The sequence below is a fragment of the Trachurus trachurus genome (genome assembly GCF_905171665.1).
Source record: "Trachurus trachurus genome assembly, chromosome: 12".
NCBI classification, from domain to species: Eukaryota; Metazoa; Chordata; class Actinopteri; order Carangiformes; family Carangidae; genus Trachurus; species Trachurus trachurus.
The window spans coordinates 2,448,771-2,467,738 of NC_139908.1; the positions used below are offsets into that span (position 1 = coordinate 2,448,771).

At 39.0% G+C, this 18,968-nt stretch overlaps 2 protein-coding genes across 2 annotated transcripts; both read right to left on the reverse strand.

Annotated features, from left to right (window-relative positions):
• Positions 1 to 7,624: 7,624 nt before the first annotated feature.
• On the reverse strand, positions 7,625 to 13,783 carry cetn3 (centrin 3). Its single transcript, XM_083983686.1, has 5 exons — positions 13,636 to 13,783; positions 12,328 to 12,463; positions 11,448 to 11,562; positions 11,133 to 11,324; positions 7,625 to 7,977 (listed from the first exon to the last, which is right to left on the reverse strand). The coding sequence occupies exons 1-5, from the start codon at positions 13,650 to 13,652 to the stop codon at positions 7,934 to 7,936; spliced, it is 504 nt and encodes a 167-aa protein (XP_083839812.1). The 5' UTR covers positions 13,653 to 13,783; the 3' UTR covers positions 7,625 to 7,933.
• Positions 13,784 to 15,178: 1,395 nt separating this feature from the next.
• Positions 15,179 to 17,414, reverse strand: LOC310994828 (uncharacterized protein). Its single transcript, XM_083983685.1, has 2 exons — positions 17,311 to 17,414; positions 15,179 to 15,968 (listed from the first exon to the last, which is right to left on the reverse strand). The coding sequence occupies exons 1-2, from the start codon at positions 17,325 to 17,327 to the stop codon at positions 15,446 to 15,448; spliced, it is 540 nt and encodes a 179-aa protein (XP_083839811.1). The 5' UTR covers positions 17,328 to 17,414; the 3' UTR covers positions 15,179 to 15,445.
• Positions 17,415 to 18,968: the final 1,554 nt, after the last annotated feature.

Genomic DNA, 18,968 nt, shown 5'->3' on the forward strand with positions numbered 1-18,968 from the left:
CAACTCCATCTATCAATAATCTGAGGAGGAGATAAAGGACTGAATTCATTAAAGAACAAACACAAACTAATCACTTCAGATCTGTTAAACGTGAAGAAATAATAATAAAAAAAAATAATAAATAAGTAAAATAAATGAAATAAAAACAGAAACAACAATACATGTTAGTTTCTGAAAACACTGAGGAGCTGTTTAAGATGCCGAACATTTCACAGCGAGGTTTCAGGTCACTTGTGAGAGGGGGGGCAGGTCAAAGGTCACGGCCCCCACCTGGACGCCGCTGTCACACGGCCAGCTGACACACGCCATAAACATGGAGGACGGACACACACACACACACACATAACCACTAACATGAAGCAATTTAGCCACTAACATAAAGCAATTCAAAATATTAATAAAAAAGTTTTTCACAAAATAGGAAAACATGGTATATTTATATGTATAATATGTTCTATATTTTTATAGATCTATAGATATATATGGGTTATTATAATTATAATGTGTAAACTGCAGAATGAATCTATATGCTGTAGAATGAATGTATATGCAATATGATATAAAGTGTAAGTTGATTGTGAAATAATGTAAACATATATAATATGTAGATGCAATATGGTTTAGTATGTGATGACTTACTAACAAAAAAATGGATAAAGCTCAGTAACAACGTGGAAACGCTCACTCTGATTTAGTTTTGTTAGGTGAGGCATGTTGCTCACTTTTTTTTTAAAATTTTCTTTGTTTTTAATTTTTGTTCTTTTTATACACACACACACACACACACACACACACACACACGCACACACACACACACACACACACACACACACACACACACACACACACACACACACACACACACACACACACCTCTGTATCTGAGAGACTGGAGTGTTTCATCCAACTGAACCAAACCTGAACACATCTCCTTCCTCCCCCTCCTCTCCTTCCCCTCCTCCTCCTCTTTCCTCTTCCTCCTCCTCCTCCCCCCCCCCCCCCCCATGATGGGTCAGAGGTTAAGTGTTGTCACGTGTCTGTGTCCTAATGACTGACAGGTGGAGACGACGCTGAACTCTGATCGGACACTTCAGAGGCGCCTGCTGAGAAAACAGGAGGAGGAGGAGGAAGAGAAGGAGGAGTAGGGGGAGGGGGAGGAGGAGAGGAGAAGAGGAGGAGGATGAGGAGAAGGAAGGAGGATGAGAAGAGGGAGGAGGAGGAGGGGGAGAGGAGGAAGAGGAGAAAGAAGGAGGAGGAGGAAGGAGGGGGAGGGGGAGAGGAGGGAAAAGGAGGAAAGGAGGAGGAGGGAGGGGGGGAGAAGGAGAGGAGGGGGGAGAAGGAGAAGAGGAGAAAGAAGAGGAGAGGAGGGGAGAGGAGGAAGGGGAGGAGGAGGAGAGGAAGAGGAGAGGAGGGGGAGGAGGAGGAGAGGAAGAGGAGAGGAGGGGGGAGAAGGAGAAGAGGAGTAAGAAGAGGAGAGGAGGAGGAAGGGGAGAGGAGAGGAGGAAGGGGAGGAGGAAGAGGGAGGAGAAGGAAGAGGAGAAGCAAGGAGGATGAGAAGGAGAAGGAAGGAGGATGAGAAGGAGAAGGAAGGAGGAGGAGAAGGAAGGAGGATGAGAAGGAGAAGGAAGGAGGAGGAGAAGGAGAAGGAAGGAGGATGAGAAGGAGAAGGAAGGAGGAGGAGAAGGAGAAGAGGAGGAGGTGAAGAAGAAGGAAGGAGAGGAGATAGAAAGAAAGAACAAGGAGGAGGAGAAGAGGAGGAAGAGGAGAAGGAGGAGGTGAAGGAGAGGAGATAGAAAGAAAGAATAAGGAGGAGAAGAAGAGGAGAAGGAGGGAGGAGGAGAGGAAGGAGGGAGAGGAGGAAGAGGATGAGAAGGAAGGAGGAAGAGAAGAGCTGGAGGAGAAGATGAAGAAGGGATGAAGGAGGAGAAGAGAAAGAGGAGGACGAGTTTTTGTTTTTACAACAAAGCATTTGAACATTCCTTCTAACTTTTTCATACTTTGTCTTCAGTTCCTTGTTCAGTTCCTGGTCCATCCCATAACTATTATGGGATGGACCAGTTGTCTGTCTGTTCATTAACATGTTGCATTGCTGTTGTTGTTTCTCAGTCGCCACGGTAACAACAGAAAACACCAGTCACTGTGGAGGCTAAGCTAACGGCTAACAGCTAACAGCTAACGGCTAACAGCTAACGGCTAACAGAGCGATCAGAGTCTGGAGGCCTGAGGGAGTTATTTATAGACGTCTCATCAACACACATGATCACCAGCCATACTCAACTCAACTGTGTGTGTGTGTGTGTGTGTGTTAGTGTGTGTTACCGTGGAAACCACAGGGGGGCGACTCTGAGGTTGTAACTGGGGAGGAACTCTACTTGGTTTATTTCTGGAGCGTTGTGTGTCGCTCCGCTCCGACAGCTGAGCATGAGCCAGGACAAGGGCAAGTCAGGGTGTCCATACCCCCCAAATGTCACTTCTAGTCAAATCAAACCTCATTATACTTCAAATAAGACTCACAATGAGCTTGTTTTTAGATACTTTTCCCTTATTTCGAGCAATTTTCACTTGAAATAAGTAGAAAAATCTGATAGTGGAGCAAGTTCTTCTTTCTTATTACAAGCACAAAAAACTTCCTTCCACTGGCAGGTTTTTTTTAGTTATTTTGAGTGAAAAAAGTAAAAAAAATATCTTATTTTAAGTGGAAAGAGATTAGTTCTGACTAGAAATGAGACATTGGGACAAGAAATAAGACAAATATTCTTGGAAAGATTTAGAGTTTTTACAGTGTAACTCAGACCGATTGAATAGGCCTACGGTTTCTCAGACCTGCACTGCAAAAACTCAAAATCTTACCAAGAATATTTGTCTTATTTTTTAAGTCAAAATGTCATTTCTAGTCAAAACACATTTCATTATACTTAAAATAAGACTCATCACATAAAAAGTAGCTTGTTTTTAGACACTTTTTAACTTCTTACAAGCATATTTTCACTTGAAATAAGTAGAAGAATCTGATAGTGGAGCAAGTTTTTCTTTCTTATTACAAGAAAATGATCTAAAAACAAGTTAATTTTTAGGTGATGAGTCTTATTTTAAGTGGAAAGAGATTAGTTCTGACTAGAAATGAGACATTGTGACAAGAAATAAGACCAATATTCTTGGAAAGATTTAGAGTTTTTACAGTGTGAGGAGTTGTGATGAGAAATAAATATTCAGATTTCAGAGGTTTTGTCTATTTCTTTTTTTTTTTTTACACTGCAAAAACTCAAAATCTTTCCAAGAATATTTGTCTTATTTCTTGTCAAAATTTCTAATTTCTAGTCAAAACATATCTCTTTCCATTTAAAATGAGACTCATCACCTAAAAATTTACTTGTTCTTAGATAATTTTCGCTTGTTTCAAACACATTTTTTTACTTAAAATAAGTAGAAAAAATGAAAGCAAGTTTTTTGTGCTTGTAGTAGGAAAGAAAAACTTGCCCCACTATCAGATTTTTCTACTTATTTCAATTGAAAATTTGTTTGAAACAAGTAAAAATGACCTAAAACAAGTTAATTTTTAGGTGATGAGTCTTATTTTAAGTGGAAAGAGATTAGTTTTGACTAGAAATGAGACATTTTGACAAGAAATAAGACAAATATTCTTGGAAAGATTTTGAGTTTTTACAGTGTAACTCAGACCGATTGAATAGGCTACGGTTTCTCAGACCTGCACTGCAAAAACTCAAAATCTTACCAAGAATATTTGTCTTATTTTTTAGTCAAAATGTCATTTCTTGCCAAAACAAATCCCATTATACTTAAAATAAGACTCACCACATAAAAAGTAGCTTGTTTTTAGACACTTTTTACTTATTTCAAGCAGATTTTCACTTGAAATAAGTATAAGAATCTGATAGTGGAGCAAGTTTTTCTTTCTTATTACAAGAAAATGATCTAAAAACAAGTTAATTTTTAGGTGATGAGTCTTATTTTGAGTGGAAAGAGATTTGTTTTGACTAGAAATGAGACATTGTGACAAGAAATAAGTAAATATTCTTGGAAAGATTTTGAGTTTTTGCAGTGCACACATGGTAACACAATCCCTGCAGACTCTGTGTGTGTGTGTGTGTCAGTGTCTCTCAGCCTTTTATTACTGCATCACTTTCATTTGTCCCAGACCGCCACCGAGGCCTCTGCTCTGCCTCTGCTCTGTCATTGTGTGATTGGCTCAAGTCGTTACCAAAGCAAACTGGGTCAGAGAGCGACCGCGGCGGAGGAGATGAAGCTCCGTGTGGGGAGACAAATGACAGGGAGCAGCAGGCCCCGCCCACACGGGGGTGGGGGGGTCGTGGTCGCCGCCGTCTGGTGTCTGTGGCGTGGACATGATGACCTCATCAGTAGGGACGTCCTTGTGTGTTACCCACTATTTCTATTTCCACTTCATTAAGTAACAGGATGACTGATGGGCAGTGAACGCACCATGAGATTTAAATTAAAAGGTCAAAGATCTTTAACCTGAAAATTCAACATCAACGTTTAAGAAGCTGAACTAGTGAAACTTTTTACTTTTGGCCTAAACATCACAGCAACCCTTTAATTTACAGGCTGTAATTATGTGATAGGCTAATGTCAAGAAATGACAATTAATTGCGTCATAATGTCTAGAAATAGTCTAGAAATAATGGTCAATTTCTTAGTAATGACAAAATAACAATTGATTACGAGGACTTGGTGGAGAAAAATCGTGGTTTTTCCCCCAAAGTTCAAAGCATCAAAGCATGTCATTACTATGAAATTGACCGTTATTTCTAAGCAATTTCTTGACATTGTCATTATTGCAGAAGTAAGTGATATATTTGTGTTAATATAAGTCCCTCTGCTCTGCTCTGAGCCGAGGAGAAAACTTTTCTCGTATCCTACAAGTTTTATCCAATGAGGAGAGAGAACGGCATGCAGGGCTGTGTGTGCAGCCAAGGGACGCCGTGAATGTGGTGACGTAGGGACGAGGACTGTTATGATGCGTTCAAGGCAGCCCGTAACTCGTGTTTTTCCGACCGTGAAGTGGTACCAGTTGAATCTGGTACGAGTTCACGGGTCAGAAGTTACGAGTGGCCGTTATAGTGACTTTCACCGGTAAAACAGGTCGGAAAAACACGAGTGGGTTGCCTGGAACGCTACAAAGTCGTAAGTCGTGACTTGAAGCTGTAATTTACGGTTTCAAAATCACGCTTCAGAGACAGCACCTATCTCCAAGCCATCAGACTCATGAACTCACATTGACTTCACTATTGCACTTTGCACCATACTGTGTACACGATGTCGCTGGGTACTGTTCCCTGTCATTTGTAAATTGTATTGTATTTTGTAATTTATTCTGTCCCCCGCATGTGTTTTTCATGTGGGGTCGTGTCGTGTTGTATGTACTGGAGAGCAAACCAAGACAAATTCCTTGTCACTGGTTGACATGGCAATAAATTTTCTATGACTATGACTATGACAAAAGCCTACCTGGAACGCAGCATTAGCCAAAACGACCGGATCGCTTACTTCTGCTTTAAAGTAATCACTATTTCTTGACATTATGATGTAATTAATTGTTATTTCTTGGCTATTTCTTGACATTATCATGTAATTAGTGGCCTGTAAATTAAAGGGTTACCAAAATCAGATTTAAATGTAAAAAAAAAGAAAAGAATTATCTGTACAACAGTGAATTATTTAGACTAGAGGACAGATTGTGATTGTTTCAACTATAATGTGCATAAAAACTGATTATTCTTCTCATAATTCATTGTTTAATCATTTTTCAGTACGACTATGTGTTGTTCATTTAACTTTACTGTACAAAACACACACATTCACTTATATTGTTATATTTTTAATCTTTATAACTTGTATAGTTTGTTCTTTTGTATATGTAGTATTCTATTTCATGTTGTACAATGTGCCTTTTTATGAAACTGCTGCTGTAACATAATCATTTCAGTTATTGTACTTTATCTTGAGACAAAATGTAAAGTAAAAATGTTGGAGGATGTTTTCATTTATTAACCATCTAATCAGCTTGACTGAACTAAACATCCATCATGGTGTTTGAAAACAGGGCGTTGTGGTTTGTTTGTGGTCGTCACCTCATCAGAGCTGCAGTCGTCTGTGTTTGTCGTCGTCTTCTTTCATCATCGGCTGCTGTGACGTCATCTGTTGTCGTTTCTGTGACTCCACTTATTAATTAGAGGCCGAGCTGCTGAATCAGGAGAAACGCTGCAGCTCAACTATTACTCACACACACACACACACACACACACACACACACACACACACACACACACACACACACACACACACACACACACACACTCACACACTCACACACAGAGAGAAAGTTGAATCTGCTTCTTGATTCTCTGGTTGAAGATACTGAAGAGTCATGATGAGTGACTGAGTCCCTCTGCTGGTCGGAGGAGGAACGACAGGACGGAGGAAAAACATTCACGTCAGAGAAGTCAGAGGCAAAATTATTCAATATAAAATACTTAACAGCTTTTAATAGACCATAATAAGACTCAGTAGAGCCTGTTATGTCTTAAATAAAGATCCTTTCTGTTAGAAGCGTAGGACAGACTGTATTAAAGTCATTTCATTGTGGAGGAACTTTGTGAGTTTTATGGGTTGTTGATAAATTAGATCATCAAGATTGTTTTCATGTTCAATAATTAGATAAATCTGCATTAAGAGATGAAAACTGACGGTTCTACAGTGTTGTAAGGAAACTGAGAATATTAACATAAAATATGTTGAAGGTTCAGATGTTGTAAACTGCAGCATGTGGGAAAAATTAACACTAATGAAGAACGGAACAACTTCAGTTTCATTGTTATTGGTGTAAAACTGGCCATCTTTATATGTTGTCTTGATTCATAGGGCTGTTCTTGAGATGATTCCATCTTATTTATCATCTCTTTTAATCTTGAATAACAGGATTTACAGTCTCCGTTCTCAGGACTTTTTACATTTTACTGTTTCTAAGGTCAGAACAGAAATGGGGAAGAAAGATTTTAGGTTTTCTGCTCCAACAAATGGAAAATTTTGCAGTCAGAGTCAGGTATCTCAATGTATTTAAGTCAATTTTTCACCCCATTATATACAGGTTTCATGAGTGCAAATGTTTTATTTGAGTTTTATTTTTAACTAATTTTGTAAATTCAATTGTTATTTGTATTTTTTATGTCTATGTTTAATGTGTTGAAACTGTTTGTTTTTAACTTTATGTGCTGCCATTCTTAGGTCTCTCTTGCAACAGTGATCTTGGATCTCAATGGGACAAACCTGGTTAAATAAAGGTTATAATAATAATTAAAAAAAAATCTCAATAAAATTTAAATTATATATTTAAAAATAAAACAAAAAACAAAATAAAATTCAATTCTGAGCTCATAAATATCACGCGCCCTGTGTTTTTTAGACGCTGCAGGTTGAAGAGTTTTGTTTGTAAAAACCTAAACGAAGCTTTTTGCTGGTAAACTGATTTATTTTGTACAAAATAAATACGACATTGATCCAAACACTGACGACATGTAAAACTGCACAGTACAAAAACGTCACAGACACAGAAGAATCAGGGATCAAAACGACGACGTCGACATCTGAAGATCAGAACTCGTTTGGTTCTTTGATCTGAAGTCACAGGAAACTTCTCTAACCACAAACAGAAACACAGAGGAGAGTGTGTGTGTGTGTGTGTGTGTGTGTGTGTGTGTGTGTGAGGAGTTCACAGCTCGTTGTCATCTGAACCGTCAACCTGTCGACCGCCTTCGGCCCTCAGGACAAACCTTCATCCTCACTCCTTCACCTTCATCATCATCACACTGGTTCAGTCTGTTTCTCTGTGTGAACAAAGAGTCCGACACAAACGTCCAATCAGCTTCCTCCGACGCTCCAATGCTCCGACGCCGCCTCACGAGTCTCCGGTCATGATGGACAGAAACTCGTCCGAGTTTACTGAGGAGAGAGAGAGAGTAAATAGAATAAAGTGAATAAATTAATTAATAATAAATTAGAATAAAGCGAATTTGAGACAGAGAGAAACAGCTCAGTCAGGAAACAACCATGAGTTCATTAATGTAACCATCAGAGACGTTGTGTCGTTTGTCTGTTTTATTCTCAGTGAAACTGTGAATGAGTTTCTTCATGTTTGTCACAAACTTTCACACGAAGATGAACTGATGAGATTTTGGTTGGTTGGTTAAAGTTACCAGACAAAACACAGAGAGACAATCACTTTATTAATCTCCCAGAGGAAATCCATTCATGCTTCTGCTCACTAGCAGCAATAAACACAATAGTTAACTAATAAAAACTTTATATAATTTAATAGGAGGAGGAGGAGAGGAAGGAGGAGGAAGAGGAGAAGAGGCTCCGTGTGTAGCTATTTTACTGTTTTTTATTTATTGTATTGTTTTGTATGAATGTCTCTCACTGTGAGTGCGAGCCAAATTTACCTGCGGGTACAACTAAAGAAATCTAATCTAATCTAAGACGAGGGAGAAGAGGAATAGAAGGGAGGAATAAGATAAGAAGAGGTGGGGAGAAGGAGGAAGAAGAGAAGGAGAAGGACAAGAGGAGGAAGAGAAGAAGAGGAGAGGAGGAGGATGAGGAGAAGGAAAAGAAGAGAAGGGGGAGAAAAGGGAGGAGGAGGAGAAGAACAAGAGGAAGATAGAGGAGGGGACAAGAAGCTGCTCACTAGCTGCAATAAAAACAATAGTTAACTAATAAAAACTTAAATAATATAATATATATAAATTAAAACAAAGAACATTTTCAGCCATGATGACTTCATATTGTCTGTGATAAACAGGAAGTGAGTGAAACTGAGTCTGAGTGGAGGAGGAGGTGAAAAATGACTAACGACTGTTTTAGTAAATAATCTGCTGATTCATGACCAGACTCTGAGATCAAACTGATCTGAACTGGAGCTTTGTGTTATTCCACCGGCACTTTGTAAAATTAATGTCACATCTTAACTTTCATACACATTTGAATTACTACACTAGCCTAGAAATGTAGCTGCACCCTAGTGGCAGCAGATCTCTTTGCTCCGTAGGTCTAGAAATGAGCCATAGGAACTTTTTGAGTCTCCAACACCGTTTGTTCACCAATCACAGCGCTCTATCTGTTTAGAGAGTCGTTGGGCGGCTTAACGCCATGACGACCAGGGCCGGCCCTAGCATTTTGGTGGCCCTAAACAAGATTTTTGTTTGTGGCCCACTCTAAGCGCAAACACCAAATCACATACACTGCTTAAAACTGAATACAGACATGTTTAATAGACAGATGTAACAATACTCAAGTGTTTTATGTCTAATCTTCCGCTCTAAGTACACTGAGGCCAATTTGTCCTAGAACACTGTATAAAGAAATAATTTAGGCCAAATTTTGGTGCTTGAAATAGGACATGAATACAGTAATAGATAAGTGTAGAAAACAAGTCTAAAATGAAATTTTGTAAAATCGCCTTTTGAGCATAAATGTTGTCATTCTGGCATTCTATTTTCACCAAATGTCTTAAATGTGAGATAAAAGAAGCTGAATATTGACTTCAAAGCTTCATCAGATTTTTTAAATGAGAAATTAAAACAAAAATATTTACTAAATAAATGGAATTGTTGTGCAATGAAATAAATGGAAAACACACAATTTACATTGTTCATATAATGTGTGTTGTCACTGTGTCTGTGCTGTGTGAAAGGTAAAAAAAAAAAAAAAAAAAAAAAAGTGTAGAGCTCAACAGGTCTGTATACAGAGCTGGAGCTGAGTTTAAGTCTGAACTTTCTCATATATATATATTTTTTTTAAATAATCATGCTCATCAGATGAGTCAAAACTTTCAGCGTCTGACGCACCGTCATCACTGATTCTCTCTCTCTCTGCGGGTTTGAAGCTTCACCGTTGTTTTAATTGACAGGTTCGGTCTCCTCTGCCGTCTCTCTCCATGCCAGCCGCTGTAGGTAAACCATGGAGCTAAAACTGTGATAGGAAGGACCTTAGTGATCCCAGAGTGCCAATTGGTTGGCCGAAGTTGACTGACAGGCGATTCAACCAATCACGTATGCTCAAGTTGACGGACAACGGATTCAACCAATTACGCACAGTGAGAGGGGGCGCTGCGTGCACTATGCTCTGTTATTGGCTCTCAAACCCTGGCTGTGAATAACGTAGGTCATCGAGGGCGGGTGTATTTGAAAGAGGAGAGCCGACCCTCGGTCACGGGAGCAGTTAAACCGCGTTTCTACGGCATAAAATGACCGAAATATAAACAAAAACATATCAAGACTGTCGCGTAAACGCGCGCGCCGACCGCAGTGTTAAAATGACTTGAATTGAACCCCAGTACCTTCTGATCATGTGGCCCCACCTGTCGGCTGAGGCCCTAAACAACCGCATAGAGTGTTTATGCCAGGGGCCGGCCCTGATGACGACATACTTGCGAGTTGCAACGGTGAAAAACATGACAAGAAGATAGATGGCTTTGGCAAAGGAATCGTTAGAATCGGCGTTCATGGCATCGACTTTGAAAGAATCAAACTTGTCATTTTCTTTAAAAGTTGAGCAAGAAACTGCACTGAAGTCGTTCATTTAGAAGAAGGATGTATTTGGTGTTTTGCCGACGGGATATGTTTAAGATAAGTTTAATCTACCGACGTCATCCTGCTCTTTGCTCTGATTGGTCGTAGTGCTACCCTATTGGTGCAGAGGCAGTTTGAAAGACAGCCTTCATCCCGCCCCCTGGATTGAGCCGAGGTCTACCGCTCGTTGACACACAAGACATGTTCATGATGTAGTCTGGATGGTCAGGGTATTACTACTCGATTCTTCAGTGAAATCTTGATGCTATTTGCACATGTAATTAATAGCTCTTTTTAAAATACATATACTGTATATAGGACGGTGTGTATTATGTGATGAGTGTGGGAATGTACAGAACATTGTGTGTATTTTATGTTTTAAGGACTACAATCTGGTGCACCCATGTTTTTGTTTTTTCCTTTTAAAAACTGATTAATCTAAGTGCACATTGTCCTCATGTTTTCCCTCCTTCATCTCCCTCCATGTTGACCTCTGACCTTTGACCTCTGACCTGGGTCTTCATGACTTACTCTCTCCGTCTCCGTCGGCGTCGAACTCGTCGATCATGCTGCGCAGCTCCTCGTCGCTGACGTTCTCCCCGAGCTCCCGGGCGACTCTCCTCAGGTTCCTCAGGCTGATCTTCCCCGACTCGTCGTCGTCGAACAGCTTGAAGGCCTTCATGATCTCCTCCTTCGGGTCTCGCTCCAGGATACGCTCCGTCACTACGGAGGAGTTCATCATCATCATCATCATCATCATCATCATCATCATCATCCTCATCATCATCATCAGCAGCAGCAGCAGCAGCAGCAGCAGAGACTCAGCTGAGGTGAAGTGAAACTCACCGACTTCGTTGAAATCCTCAAATGTTATCTTTCCGTTTCCCTCGCGGTCGTAGTCTTTCAGGATCTTCAGGACGTCGACTTTCTTCACCTCGAAGCCGAGCGCGCGCATCGCCACCTGTTGGACGTTATTCACTGTCACATACAGTTCAATAATAAACTTAAAGATCAGAGCTTCTTCCTGGTCGATGTATTGATTCTATCAGCAGCATTTTAAGTCTTTACACAGTTGAATAAAACCTGTTTTTAATCACATTGGTTTGTTAAATAAATGAACTCAACTTCCTTTAATGCACCAGGAGGAGGAACAATAAATCACTGAGCTGTTTAACTCCACACAGGAGAGTGAGTCTCTGTTTGTCTTTGTCGACTTGGAACAGATAATATTCATATGTATTTTGTGATTCAGGTGTGAACAGTTGCTTCTGAACAGCAGGATGAAGTTTAGTTTGTCATGTTGAATGAATGAATGAATTAATTTCATTTTGAACGAATGTGTCTAAATAAAAAAATATGTATCATCAAATCATAATATGCACAAGTTGAAAAAGGAGTAGGAAGAAGGATGCACTTTGTTCAAATTCCCATCCCTTTCTACTCATCATGGCTTATATAAATATCTATATACTAGATATACTACTATCTATATACTACATAAATATCCATATCAATATACATTAATACTACTCTTATGTTCCAGGGAACAATGTTCAGAAAGCAAAGCAGTGAGATGATGTTATGATATTATAAAATACAGTGTATGGAGGGAAATATTGTGACATTTGATACATTAATCTAATATTGATCAGAACATCAGACAGTATCAGTAAACATGGTGACACCTGTGTCCCTCTGTCTTCTTTATGTCGTGGTGTTTACTCACCTTCAGCTCGTGGTAATCGATTTCTTTGTCTTTGTCGGTGTCGAACAACTCAAACGCTTCTTTGATCTCATGTTTCTGGTCCTCGGTCAGCTCCCTCCTCTTCTTACGCTTGGTTTTGTCGCCCACGAGCTCCGTTCTGGAAAAAACAAAACAAAAAACAGACACCAGATTCATCACTACAACAAAATGTGTATTAGCAGAACTGAAAAATTTAGAGTTTTAGATAGTCGACAGGTTCATCTTGTGTCAGACAGGACACATACTCTGATCTAAACACAGGGATGGCTTCATTTCAGTCAAATAAGCTGAAGGCAGAAAGTTAAATGACAAAAGTAACCCAGTTATTCATTTGACAGGGAGTCAAGACATTTTAATTCTAAAGGAATAACTTTTAATCCACTTTGACATTTTGAAACCTTAAACAATAAAGCAGCTCTAAGTCACAAACAACTTACTCCTTCAAACATGGGCATGATGAACTGTGAAACTCAGGTTCAGATTTGTGATTTTACCACATTGGATCAGGTCTACAGTAGATCACAAACCACTATACTGCCCCTAACTGGAGGCATTTTGCCGCAAAAATTGAGACAGTGTAAGTTAATTTTACTGATAGATAGATAGATAGATAGATAGATAGATAGATAGATAGATAGATAGATAGATAGATAGATTTTATTTGTCATTCTTATGCCTCACATAAAAACGAAATTATGTTTCTCACACATCCACCGTTCGAGATCAAGATCAGTGCATTAATTGTACGTGCAACCAGTAAATTTTTTGTTTGTTTGTTGTTTTTAACAATCAAAGAATGTGGATTCTGTCATCACAGGATGGATATTTGCTCTGGAAGTTGATTTGTGCCCCTAAAAGTTTCTGTTTGCTCCTAAAATGTGAAGTTACGGGGTGTGGGGACTGTGCTCCTGGTTAGTCTGGAGTCACTGCACTGCCTGTTGAAATGCTAAATATTATTTAAATCACAGTTTTCGATTGGTGAAACATTTTATTCCACCGAACAGGAGGATTTCGCTGCTTTTCGATCAGCAGGTCAATAACACCAGCAGCTGGCAGCCATTTGAACCGTTGGACTTACAGCTATCTAGTAAAACACATGCACAGACACACACGAAGCGTTATCATATTTAAATACTGTTACATACACTCTAATAGCTTCTGTTTTACAATAATAAATCAATAACACATACTGTACAGTGAAGCTAGCACTAGCCTAGCCTCCGTGTAACCGCCGCTGCAGCGTTAAAACCAGTAAACTGAGCTGTTAAGGAGGACTTATGGGTTATTTACCTGAGAGACAGACTCATCCTCAGCGGGAAATCCAGATAAAAACCCCGAGAAACAGACGTGACTAGCGGCTACACACAGAGACACACACCGCTGCTCCGCTCCGCTCCGACCGACAACACAACAACAACACAGAACCGTTTATCCGCGGCGCTCCCACACAGACGCTTCCTATTGGTCGGCGGTTACCCGGCAGCAGCAAGCTGCGCTCTGATTGGTCAACGTCATAGCGAATCGAAATCTTTTTTTCAGAAACTTTATTGACAATCAACTGAACTGAAATATGCGGTTTTTAGAGGATACTCGAACACTTTTGCACCTTTTATGTTGTTTTTATCAATGAATAAATCGACTACATGACAAGTTCTCTATTTGATGAATATTTACAGTTTATTATCACTGCATATTATTAATTTTTAATTGTTATTATTGCATGTTGATCTATGTATTTATTGCCTATCTATCTATCTATCTATCTATCTATCTATCTATCTATCTATCTATCTATCTATCTATCTATCTATCTATCTATCTATCTATCTATCTGTAATGAAAATAATAATGATGTTATGGTGTTAAGATTTTATTTTGAAAGTCCTAGTCAGTGTCCATCCAAAACTTGTTTTTGTACAAACAAAGATCTTTCCTGATGTTACTCAACAGTGTGTTCAATAATGAGTGAATATTTGTGTTGTTTTATTATAGTTTTATATTAATTATCTAGATTCTTACTTTATAAATGTTTTTGGAAAAGTTTTTTTTATTTGTCGTTTTACAGTATATGTTCATGTATAATGAGATGGTTTTGTTTTGTGATACATTCAGGTAAAGACGATGATGAGTTCACTGTCGCTCTGTACATTCAAGTTACTTTCTGGCTGCTATCTAGTATGTTTGTGGTAAAATTGACAATTTAATTTTCTTCTGATGTGGTATATTAGTACAGTATTTGTATTCTTCTATCTATTAAAAAGAGTCAACACACGTTTAGACATTTTTGCAAATTTATTCAAAAATAAAAAATAAAAAATTGAAATCTCTCAGTTACAAAAGTTATTCCAGTTTACTGTGGAAGCTTTGGCATAAAGTTAAGAGTTTTCAAGTCTTGTTGGTTTAGTCTCCGTCCTGTCACACCTCGTCCTGACATAACAGCGAGCAAGCGAAGCGGCGACGAAAACTCGCGCGAAGGTGTCCTGATATGCAGCGTGATGATTTTGTCGCGAGTATATTCTATTGGTTCAGAATCCAAACCAATCAAATTATCGAGGGACGTAGCTACACAAACTTGCGGCGCTATTCTGAGATTCCTGGCATTTCCTGGTTGCCGTTTCTCACATCTTTGAGTGTTTTTTCCTCATATTCTCCTCTCTCTGATAACTAGCTTGTCAACAGGAAGCAGCGTGGACTTATCAACCAATAAGAAGTGTTTAGGGGCGGGACACCGCCGCGAAATGTCGTCCAGATAGAGACAACGCAAGCGATAATTTCGCTGTCACATTGCTGTATGTCAGGAAGGGGTGTCAGACTGGATCTGAGGCGTGTGAACCTCCGTCTTCAGCTTCCTTCAGAGCTGCTCTGTGGATCAGAGACTAAAGCCTCTGATTGAATGAACAGCTCTGGGCTCAGGTCACATGGACTCTGTCTCTCTCTGTATTTGGCTGAATTAATCCTTCCTTCCTTCTGTCTGTCAGTCTGTCCTGTGACTGAGAGGTCAGGTGTGATCCAGGTGAGGAGCAGCGGAGCGCCTCGTGTCTCTGGGATCAACGATTTCCATCTCATCATAGTTTCCTTCTGTCCTGTCCTGTCCCGTCTTTCACCTCAGAGCGGCTTCTTTCTTCCCCACTTTACAATAGAAACCTGATTTGTGCAGCGCGGCCAGGATGGTGGTCTTCCCGGCCGGGTCTCCCATCTCCGTGGTGAACTTCTGCAGCTCCGTCAGCGTCACCGTGGGGTTCTTGGTCACCTCGCGGGCCAACGCTCTCCTGGCCCGGCCGCTCAGCTTGGCCGGACGCCCGACCCTCGGCAGCGTCCTCGTCGTTCCGAACTTCTTCCACTTGACCACGATGGAGGCCACCGTGCTCCTGGGAACGCTCAGAGCTTTGGAGATGGTTTTGTAACCCTGTCCCGACTTGTGCCGCGCCACGATGTCGTCACGCAGGTCGATGGAGAGTTCCTCCGACCGGATGCTTTGGTTTTTGTCTCCGCTTCTCGCTTTTACATCAACGTCTTTGTCTTTGTCCAACAACTCCAGAGCTTCTTTGATTTCATGTTTCTGATCCTCCGTCAGCTCCGTCCTCGTCTTACGTTTGGTTTTTTTCACCGTTGTCAGCTCCGACCTGGAAATATACAGGCACAAGTGTTAGAAAAGAAACCACATCTCATTTAAATAGCAACATTTCCTCCTGTCAAACCTGGATTTGATTGACAGGTGTTTTGGTTTATAGCTCATGATGAACACACCGAAGTCAGAAGAGTGACTTCCCAACTTAGAAGTAGGAAATAAAAGGATCACTAGTGTCCAAATAATTAAAGATGCTCTCACTCATCATCATAAAAAAAAGAGTATATTTTAAAATAAAATGACATATTATCTGATTACATGGAAGGATTGCATTATACATTTGAATGTCTAATAAAAATAAAAAAATAAAAAAATAAAAAAAGAAGTAGGATACTCCGAGGAGTACGTGAACTTTATGTAAAGTATTTTTCTTTTTCTTTTTTACAATCTCTATTTATGTTCAGCAATGGACATTAAAGTACAACAGTAGGTTTAGAATACATACATACAATAAGACATTGCCAACTTGCAAAAAAATGAGACAAACATGAAATAAGAAACGAGAAAGAACAGTAATGAAAAATAATAAAAGATAATAGAATTAATTCAATAAATAGAAATAAGAGAAGCTATATGAAGTGGCAATAATGGGGTCGTTTTGAACATCTTAGCTTTGTGGATGTAAGATGTTTGCAATAAAATAAAAAGGTTAACAATTTTATGTTTAATATTTTGAGAGAAAAAACAAAAATATTGCCTTTGTCTAAAATTTCTCTAAGTCCATCCAAAAAGTAATAGCTACAAAATGAACATTTATTAAATCAATGTATGATATTTTCAGATTCAGTTTTACAAAAAGTGCATTTATCATCAGTCACAGAAAATCTAGAAATGTTTATATATGTGTTGGATAGAAGTTGTGCAACAATTTATTAACATGTAGTTCTCAAATTATGTTAGATAATAAAAATGTAATTGCCAGTTTATGTCTTTAATAAACCTTTCCAGGAGGTGTTATTCTCCTTCTGTTGTAAAAGCATTTCCTAATATGTTTATTGGTACATTTGTAACTCATAAACTGAATTCCATTCATTAAGTTACATATGATTTAATTAGTTCTATCAAACCACTGGGAATAGATTTAACTACATATACAGTATATTCTCTGGGTTTGATAGGAAATGTTTCTTTCTGAAACTTTACGTCTGCGATAATAAAAACGTCCGTAGTGTCGTTTAACTGTCACAGAAATGTATTAGTTATATTTAATAATAATAATAATTGACTTTAACCCGTGTTAGCCATCCGTGCTAACGTCAACTAGCCTTTGTGCAGCTCCATATAAAACGAGCTGTTGTAGATAAAGATGATAAACCAGCGGCTTCAGGTGGTTTTACCTCAGAGACGGACTCATGGTCGGAGGGTCTGGAAACTTTAAATGTCTTAAAATAAAACACTGTTGCAGAAAAACACAGAGAAACAGAGGAACAGAGAAACAGAGGAGCAGAGGAGTCCCGTCAAAACAAATCAGTGCCGCCTTCTTTCTCTTCTTTTTCTACTGTTTCTACTTCCGGTGGTTGCAACCAGCGCGCATGACGTCACCGCCACCTGCCGGACAAAATCTACACTACAGTTACTCCCTCCAGGGAATAAAAGGTCATAACCAACAAGTAAAATAAATAATATGTTAATATATTAAAATGTTAATTTATATACAATACAAAATTTAAATATTTGATATATTAAAATTGAAGCAACAACTGTTTAATCAAAATATTAATTTATAATGGGCTGAAACAACAACAATAACCTCAACTTCACCTTCATCCCATCTTTATTCTTTTTATAGGCTATTGTATTAAGTTGTATTTAAGATTTTTTTTTTTTTTAAAGCTTTATATCTTGCTTTTCTCACTTATCACTCACTGTGTTTTGGGAGCATTTTCTGTGTAATCTTTAAAAAAGTTCCAATTCATAATAAAAAATACATACATTAATCAATTATTAAGTTTTCATAAAATAGTCTTTAATTGCCAAGTTAAACGCTGTGTAATTCAGTGTGTGGAGTTTTTTAATCTTTTTCATCGTTCATCAGTTTTGTTTTCAGTTTTTTCCCTTGTCGTTATTTCTTGATCGTTAGTTTTGCTGTAATTTGGTCTGTCTTGACCTTAAGGTCGTGGGTTTGATTCCCATGTTGACAGAGATGGCAAAACCAGCAGTAGCCCCCCGTGGTCCTATCAAAATTTCCCAGAGGAAATATTCTTGTTTGGTCTTATTAATGTTAGATTTAAAATGATCTGTTTATTACTTCTTTGGGCTCTACTTCTGCACCTAAACCTCTGTTCTCCTTGATTTATTTTTATTCTATGCACAATAATAAAAACAAAAAATATATTCAATGGCAAATAATTGTGCAGGAGAGGAAAAGAAACCCAAAGGGCATAATTATATAAAATCCTCCGCTGCAATACAAAATCACTAAAACAGATCAACCAATAGGAAAAGAAAAGAGGAAAAGAAGCAGAAACGGAAAGAGACAAGGAAAAAACATAACAAACTGAGAGAAAAAAGAAGAAAGATCACAAATTAATTTCACCTTTCCTCTACAACGGCATCACAGCAGCATCACTGCCCCCTGCTGGTCAGAGTGGAGAGCTGCAGCTGCTGAGTGTTGTTGACCTTTGACCCCTGTCTGGATCATCCAGGTCGGCCTCTCCTCCTCCTCCTCCTCCTCCTCCATCGTGTTCCTCTTCTCTTTCCTACACGTTCGTCCTCAACTATGTTTTCTTTCCCAAAACCGTCGTGTTATTTAAAGAAAATATTTATTTGCGTCGCTGTTTGGGTTTCTATTTATTTTTTATTTTTTATTTTTGTGACAACCGTGTGGTTCAAGGCTCCAAGAAAAGGCGACACACACACACACACACACACACACACACACACACACACACACACACACACACACACACACACACACAGAGTCTCAGAGTGTTTGAGTGTTTCTGGTTCGACTGACTTCACCTTCAGGCTCCTGAGGGACGACACACACACACAG